This window comes from Amphimedon queenslandica, unplaced genomic scaffold, assembly GCF_000090795.2.
Source record: "Amphimedon queenslandica unplaced genomic scaffold, v1.1 AMPQUscaffold_12973, whole genome shotgun sequence".
Classification (NCBI taxonomy): Eukaryota; Metazoa; Porifera; class Demospongiae; order Haplosclerida; family Niphatidae; genus Amphimedon; species Amphimedon queenslandica.
In genome coordinates this window covers 3132-10947 of record NW_003546791.1, presented here as the reverse complement: position 1 = coordinate 10947, position 7816 = coordinate 3132, and the positions used below count along the sequence as shown (strand labels likewise).

At 35.3% G+C, this 7816-nt stretch overlaps 2 protein-coding genes across 2 annotated transcripts in view; both read left to right on the top strand.

The window, feature by feature from the left end:
- The first annotated feature begins 3548 nt into the window (after positions 1-3548).
- Positions 3549-7377, top strand: LOC109585986 (uncharacterized). Its single transcript, XM_020002125.1, has 11 exons — positions 3549-3683; positions 3734-5022; positions 5088-5188; positions 5239-5313; positions 5362-5607; positions 5662-5857; positions 5904-6135; positions 6191-6316; positions 7086-7194; positions 7248-7303; positions 7369-7377. Exons 1-11 carry the CDS (start codon positions 3549-3551, stop codon positions 7375-7377), a joined length of 2574 nt encoding a protein of 857 aa, XP_019857684.1.
- A 202-nt stretch (positions 7378-7579) lies between these two features.
- LOC109585987 (E3 ubiquitin-protein ligase rnf213-beta-like) overlaps positions 7580-7816 on the top strand; it is a 2899-nt gene continuing 2662 nt past the window's right edge. Inside the window, exon 1 of the mRNA XM_020002128.1 lies at positions 7580-7652. Within this exon, the coding sequence (XP_019857687.1) occupies positions 7602-7652 (51 nt within the window). The 5' untranslated portion in view covers positions 7580-7601. The remainder of the gene's footprint in view (positions 7653-7816) is intronic.

The window sequence follows — 7816 nt, the reverse complement described above, 5'->3', positions numbered from 1 at the left end:
CCTTGGCCCAGACTGGGCCGAGACTATTATATTACTTACCTCTTGACTTTACATGAGGCGCTTGGCCTTAGGAAGAGTAGTTTAGGCCTATAAACTTCAGACGCTTGACAAGAGTTTGTACGGAACAAATCGGGCCTACTAAATGCATGTGTGCACTGAATAGAAGTCCAAGAAACTCAAGCTTCTTCAGCAGTTACTCCAAGAGACACCATTTTACTCCAGCAATCAAGATTTGACACTTTCTCTGTACTGTAACAACTGCCATGCTTTGCTCATAGATATTAGAGTAAATGAAAGGGATTGGAAATGGGGGTGTAGGCTGGTTGATGTTGCTATTGGTTACCAGCCCAATACCTGGTTGATTTCCCATCTCCTTCATTAGTGAGGCTGTACTGCAAGGACTTCAAAGGATATTTATGGAGATCCAAGGGCACACTACTTATGATATACCTACCGTTCCATATAGAAAGTGTGGGACTACCTGCAACAAGGTTTTTACTTCAACAACGCTATTTTGCAATGAGTTATAGATACAACAAAATTTTTCACTTTTCGCCCTTTTTCTGTTGTAACAAACTCATGTAGTCATGTTTCATGGATTCTAACTCTAACTAGTATCATTCCATATGCAAATGAAAGTTCTTTCATATGATTATAAAGATTTTGTATCTTACTCTAGCTTGTTTTCAAAAAAGGGATTATAATGACAAAACATGCATTTTATGGTTTTAAAAGTGCCATAAAATTAACATAGTAAAATTATCTATACAATAGAAAACAGAATTATAAAGAGGAAACATTAGGCTTCTTGATGCAATAATCTCACTTGCATAGGAACACTTGTTCGCGAGATATTGCTCCTAAAAGAAAGGAAATCAAGGGTAAATTGTGACAAAAAATTTCAACGAGCCTCTGTCAGCCTAGCAGCAATACAAATGAATGGAGGTTGAGCTACGCCCACGCTTCCATTTTCAATCCCTTTCATTTACTCTATTATCTATACTGCGCTGTAAGTTTGCAACTACACCCAAACACCCTCACATAATTATTAGACTATGAAGATTGCAATCACAACTATAGCAATCAACACTATCTAAGCAAGTAATATACCAGTAATGCAGGACAAAATATAGTTTTGAAATCATACATGTAAACAAAATTAATGTTGCTTTTCTTTGTTTTGGCATAGATATACTGCCCGTAAAAACAGGATTGGAAACTTCAACGGTAATAATTGCAAGGCGGCTTGGGGCGTATCCTCACCAAATCTAATGAAATCTTTGCAAAAAAGCATTGGCTCTATGGCAAAACTTTGTGGGACTCTAGCAGCTGTATTTCAGAATGAAGCAAGCAAGTTTTTGCTTATATAGATACTTCTTAAGAGCCTTCAGGGCAACATAACATTTATATAAGGTAAGAAACTACTCAGTAAGAGCTTTTTAGGGTATTTGACTGAATTTTTGCCAGATCACTTGGGATTCCACTACTCACAATATATGCAACACAAACTAAAATGAACATCACGGTGCACTGAAGGCTCTTAAGAAGAGTCTATAGAAGTAAAACTGAGCTGTTTCATTCTAAAATGCAGTAGCTAGAGTCCAACAAAGCTTCACCATTGGTATACTAAGAGTGGTCCCAACCAGCCTGGTACCATTAGTCTCGTGTAGCCAAAAAGTCCACCTATGGGGAATCCACCAGACCTTTCCCATAGTCTCACGTGGCTAGACCCATCTCCCTTTTTGACATTTGGACCATAGATTATATATATGTACCGGGATAGGAAACATTCCAACACTCCAATATAAATTCAATGGGAGTGACATCACATGAGGGAAACAATCCGAGTTACCGCTGTCTAGAGTAATGGAGGACTTTTGCTGACGATGAAACAGGCGAGAACTTGCTTTTGCTGCTGAATACCAACATTAATTAGGTATCATGTGAAAGAGGAAACCACACCGCTCTTCTACTAGCACCAGAGTCCAGATATGGAGTATATACAGAAAGCTATGTGGCATAGCTCAAGGATGTGTGTGCTTTTGATGAGGTTTTTCCACATTTATTGGAAGCTCGTTCTTGTTATTCCAGTTTGGTTACTTTCTTTCGATTCATTATCTCGTTATTCTGCATCATTTTATATACAAAACTTGTTATAAAATGTCCAGTTTCTTGTTGTAAAACTGAGGAATAAACTGTTCACTGGAGCACCATTTTTTAACACACATTCACTCACAACATGATCTTGTTTGGGAGGTTTTGTCCTTTCAGATTGATAGAGTATACCTAACTAGATAGTACTGTATGGGTCTTGTGACAGGAGAATGTTTTGTTATTTTTTTACAATTTTATAAATTTCATGTTTTAAGTTACTAAGTTTTTCTTTAACTTTTGTTTTTTGCTTTAATTCTACTTGAAAGAAGTACTTAATACATTAGTAAGACATGTGTGCTTACCTTGAAGTCATCTAATTGAATCAATTTTACTTTACAAAAATTTTACATGTTTATTACAAAAAGAATAAATGTAGCCATAATTACACGTGGGTGGTTTAGATGAGTGACCGCAAGTAACCCAGATTGTTTCATCTGGTTTGGAGTGTTTCTTATCACTATATACTGGTATAATTTATGTTTGGACTAACCCTTCTGTAGGCATAGAGGGAAGGGCTGGCTACACAAGACTAGGTACCCATGGGTAATAACGGTAGTTTCCAATCCCGTTTACAGGTAGTATATTTATGGTTTTGGCGAGGCCAGTGCACTATTGGTGTCTTGTTTCTTTGTTGTTAATGAAGTTAGTAGCTCACATGTAAACCATAAAATAAATAAAATATGCCACTTATACAGTAATAAATAAAATTCATATTTAAATAATTGTTTAAATATTTAGTTTTTATCTAATCATGCCACACTGAGCACTATTGATCATAGTGTGGTGAATGCTGCAAGGTTTCTTCAAGAATATGCAATGGGTACTGCTAAAATAGAATGTCTTGAAGCATTTGCTGATTGTCAGAGAATTATAGAATGGATTAGAAATGAAACAAAAGGTATTTTCATTTTTTATTCATTTCAGTTATCTTTGGTATGTTTACCATTACTAGATGCAACAAATTTAGTTAATTTTGTGACAGTTGCATTAGCTACAGCAGCTGGTGGAGAGGATGATATGACTACTGATAAGCTATCATTTTTACTTACAGTTGGTAGTGGGTTTGGTCCTTTAATATACAGATTAACAAAAGATGCAAGTTACCAGAAACTGCAGGAGCTGTGCAAGAGATTATGGGTTACACTAGAAACAGCTCCTAATCTTCCAGAAATGATGGTAATTGATATTACCATAATATCCTAACTATTTTATTTTAACATTAGAGAACATGTGAAAGAGAAATTGATTGGTATCAATCAGTTAAGGAGGCACAAGGCTTTGTGGAAGTGACCTCTTTTGGTCAGATTAATAACATTAATAATTACGGCGTCTATAAGATTGGATCCTCTAAGAAAGGAATTTTGGTTAGCCGTTCAGAAGGTATCAACTTAAGAATGAGGCAATCCAAACGTAAAAGGATCCACAAGTTGCATTATAACCTTGATGAACTAAGAGACCTTGAGAGCAAACTAGTATTAATAACAGGTAGAGAAGCAAAGGAAAGGAAACAAGCTGACTTTTTTCTTAATGTGAGCTCTATGTAGTCAAATTCATGCATGCATAATAATTCTTTTTTCAGGTTTTCCACAGTGTATGTAGGATCACTGATGTTCTAATAGAGTTACAGCAACATGGCAATGACAAGTATATTGGATGGACACTAACCTTCTCTTGTGCATTGGATGACATTGTAAACTGTCTTCAGGTCATAGCTAGTGCATTGGAGGAGGATCTGCAAACTTGGAAATGTCTACTTGCTCAACAAAGAGATAATTTTTATGAACTCAATTATTTCACAACTCCTCAACTTCTGACCCTGAGAGAGGAATTAGGTCAATTCAAAGGAAGTGAAGTACCAGCTAGACCAATCAAACAAGAAGTCATGACTCTACTGCAGAGCATCTCACATGACTTATCTTCTGATGCCATCAAAAATGAAGTTCAAACAGTTAATGGTATACTTGCCGAGCAGCAATATTTGCAAGATCAATTATTTACTCATAGCGAATCATCAAAGTCTTATTTATCAGGTTATGTATATCCTCTTTCCAGGCTACTAGATAATGCAGCTGAGTTGCATACGAATAGAGAATCAATAGGGAACAGAGACTCAGTGCCATTAACTAAACCAATAGTAGAAGCAGTACTTAAGACTGTGACCCCCTCAGGCCCTCAACCTAAGCTAACAGATGAAGATTTAACTGACAACCAGAAAGCAATGGTATATGATCTAAAGGAAGAGTTTGGTTTTCCAAAGAAACTCATTTTTCTTGCATTTGAAAGATGCGAGAAGCCAGGGATACAAGAAGCAGTAATAGAGTGGTGCATTATGAATGAAGAGAATTTTAACTTTACTGATAGTGATGCTGAAAGTGAAACAGATACTGAAACATATGCTGAAGATGAAGATGAACTACATTCAGAAAATATGGATATTAATGTTGAAGAGGCAATTGCACTGAATGAACCACCTTACCTTCCTGGTTCTTATTCTGCTCTTGAAAAGTCCTTTGATAGACCTGTAGAGACTTGGACTGAAGTACCTCCTCTTGCATCACATGCTTCCTCTCATTTTTCTCATCCTCCAGCCTCTTGCCCAGCTAGGATAAAAGTAGTTGATCAAGTACCCATCAGTGAGGATCGCCCTGTTGTTAGAGGTCTGATTGATTCTGGTTTTACTGTAGAAGAGTCATTAGCTGCTGCTGAGCAACATCCAGACAATATAGAAAGAGCAATGGCTTCCCTAATGGAGGGTCCACCTGAATGTGGTGAACTGTTTGCTCCAGTACCTTATGATAGTGTCTTTGAGAGACATGATAGCATTGGAGAATATGATAGACAAATCAGTGCAGACTCTGATGAGCTACAGTAAGTACAATGCACATCATTCTGTTATTTTTAAATGAATATTTTTCACTGTAAATTTTTTGTAGAAACTTGGTAATCACAAGTAGTGAGGAAACTTCAGCTGAAAATTACCTCACCATACTGGCACTGGGTATGACTCTACAACAACTTTCTCAAAGTAATAAACGTAAGTTTACAATACTTGCTTAAGACTATTAATTTTGTAATCTTTATCAGCTACTGTTGGCTTGCGAAGGAAATTTCCTGAAGGACTAAAAATTGGTGAACCTAATCTACTAGTAACCCCTCCAGGTTGTATATTAGAAAAAAATTAATTTATGATGATTATTTTCTCATCAGATAAAGTTTTTAAAACTGTCCTTTCACTATACATGGAGAGTAAAGACCTTCCCATGCCAACATATGAAGAAGTTCTTATTTGTAATGAGAATACAACTGAGGAAGAAGTGACTCTGTTGTGGAGGAGAGCTATGGGAGATCCTAACCACTTTAGAATATTCTGTCTAGTACATGCTGAACTGCTCTCTTATCAAGTCTGTGATAAAGCATTGAAATCACTTTCTGATTGTTCTTATGCTATAAATGGTAAAAATTGTGGTAACTTTCTAATAATTTTCTTTATATCTTTTTCATGTTCAGATTATAGGCTAGTAATAGTATGTAGTGGTGAAGATCTTGACAAGTCACATATGATATCGAAACTTCAATTTTTCAAGCAACAGCTGGAGGCATTTCATTGTGATGATGATTACAAACAATATTTGAAGTTTCATTTTGTGCAAAATCCTAACACCTTAGGAAGAAGAGTACTTGCTTCTACTATTGACACAGAAAAGTAACAAATATTGTGTGTTGCATTATTATTTTGTATTATTTATTAGTTCATGTGTACGTGTGGTGACATCTGATAGAACAGGAATGGGTAAATCACTGTATATTCAAAGAATGAAGGAGGATTTGAGAAAAAAGTGCTATGGAATCCCTTCTGATGTTATTATACCAGTTCACGGTCCTAAAGTTACTAGTGACAGTATTGTTCAGTTGTTAAAAAGTAGTGTTGGTAGTAAAGACACTAATCAAGCGATTATATTTCATCTTGATATTTCACCAAATGTAAGAATCAATAAAATTATAATGTTTTGCATGTCATGTGATTTAATACATGTAGGTGTTAAGGCAGGTTGATTCAGTATTGTTCTCATTACTGATACTACAAGCTGTATCTGACAGTCAGGGAAAAATCTGGAGATCCTTCATTTCTCATTTATATGCCATTGAAGTATCTGTGTTACAGGTTCATAATTAACTTCATATTTTTGGACTCGCCATGCTTGCGTAAAGTGGGTACTATGCAGTTGAGTTGTCATTCTGTCACGAAAATTCCTGTTAATTCCTGGTCAATATCTTTTTTACTGAGCTCTCCTGAGTTATAATTCTTTTAAAGCTTTAAATTTATTTAGCTCCATTGTATTTTAGTAGCAATCCATGGTAGCAAAGCCTGAATATTTTGAAGAATAGACCACTTTTCCTAGCCAAATCTTTGTGTTTCACTCTATGTGGTCAAAATTAGCATTGATAGGTAGAGAAAAGTACCTAGATTAAAAATAATGTGGGAATTTTTTTATCTATTTTTAGTTTGTGAGTTACAGTTTATGATTTAGCCTCTTTGAAAAATTTTCAAGCGGCACTGGAGAAAGCAGGAGCAACCGGACTCTCTCAGTCTCTTTTAAATATCTAGGCAACAGTTTTGTGCCAACTTTTTTTTTGAATAGAGCTTCAGATGCTAAAATAAATTCAGCTTTTCTTCTTTCTCCTAGCCATGTGCCATTTTATCTGCAGACTACACCTATGATTTATTTTATGGAACAGTGCAGTAATTGCATTGTTGCAAAATCGATTATCCTTTTTTCAAATATCAAGTTGCTTAAATATAATATCACCATGGGGCAGTACAAGTAACACATTATCACTCATGTGAATCTCAGCAGGCGAGTCCACGCACCATAGGTGCTTCATTGAGTGTAGTACTGATGTTATTATTATGTTTTAATTTTTGTTTATAGAATAATATTAAGTTTGCTAAGCCAACAGTTGAACTACTTAAGCTTCTTCCTACAGTTCAGTGTTTGTCTCCTAGATCAGTCTGTAATGTGCTTGAAGGAGGAAGAGGAGGTAATAGCAGGACCGTTAAATTGATTTTAATTTTAATATCATTACGTGTGTAGATGCTTTTGCTCAATTAATAGATGAAAAGGAGTTTAGGAGTTCACATTTTCAACGTGTTTATCAGTACCTGAGGAGACATATTAGCCATTTTTCATTAGACAGATTTTCTTATAATCCTAGAGTATTTGAAAGAGAAAATGTTGAATGTTTACAAGTCTTATTGAAGTATGACCTGTTTTAAAGTCATACATTTGTATTTTATAGTACTCAATTAACAAATTATATCTTATAGGCAGTGTGGAGTGAAAGATCCATCATGGTCTGAATTAAAACATTTTGTTGAATTTCTCAATACTCAATTAAGATCTTGTGAGAGCTTAATATTCCGCAATGAAGATAATTTTGGGGATGTCATGCCTGGACTTAAGACTTTTGTAGTCAAGTTTATGATCAGAATGTCAAAGGTACACTGTTTATGCACTTTATCATCAAAACACTTCTAATTTTTATTACATTGTCTGACACCTATTGATGTCCTTATGTCTAGAAAGTTGGAGCTAATTTTGACTTTAATTTTTTGAGTTACAGCCATTTTAGAAAATCCAAGATTTTGAAAAATACCGAAGGC

What these genes read in the sequence shown, in the direction of transcription:
- LOC109585986 (XM_020002125.1), top strand. Translation starts at nt 3,549, where the DNA reads ATGAGGCAATCCAAACGTAAAAGGATCCACAAGTTGCATTATAACCTT. An exon ending in TCTACTAGTAACCCCTCCAG is followed by an intron (nt 5,314 to 5,361) that starts GTTGTATATTAG and finishes TTTTCTCATCAG; the next exon opens with ATAAAGTTTTTAAAACTGTC. An exon ending in ATCTTGATATTTCACCAAAT is followed by an intron (nt 6,136 to 6,190) that starts GTAAGAATCAAT and finishes TAATACATGTAG; the next exon opens with GTGTTAAGGCAGGTTGATTC.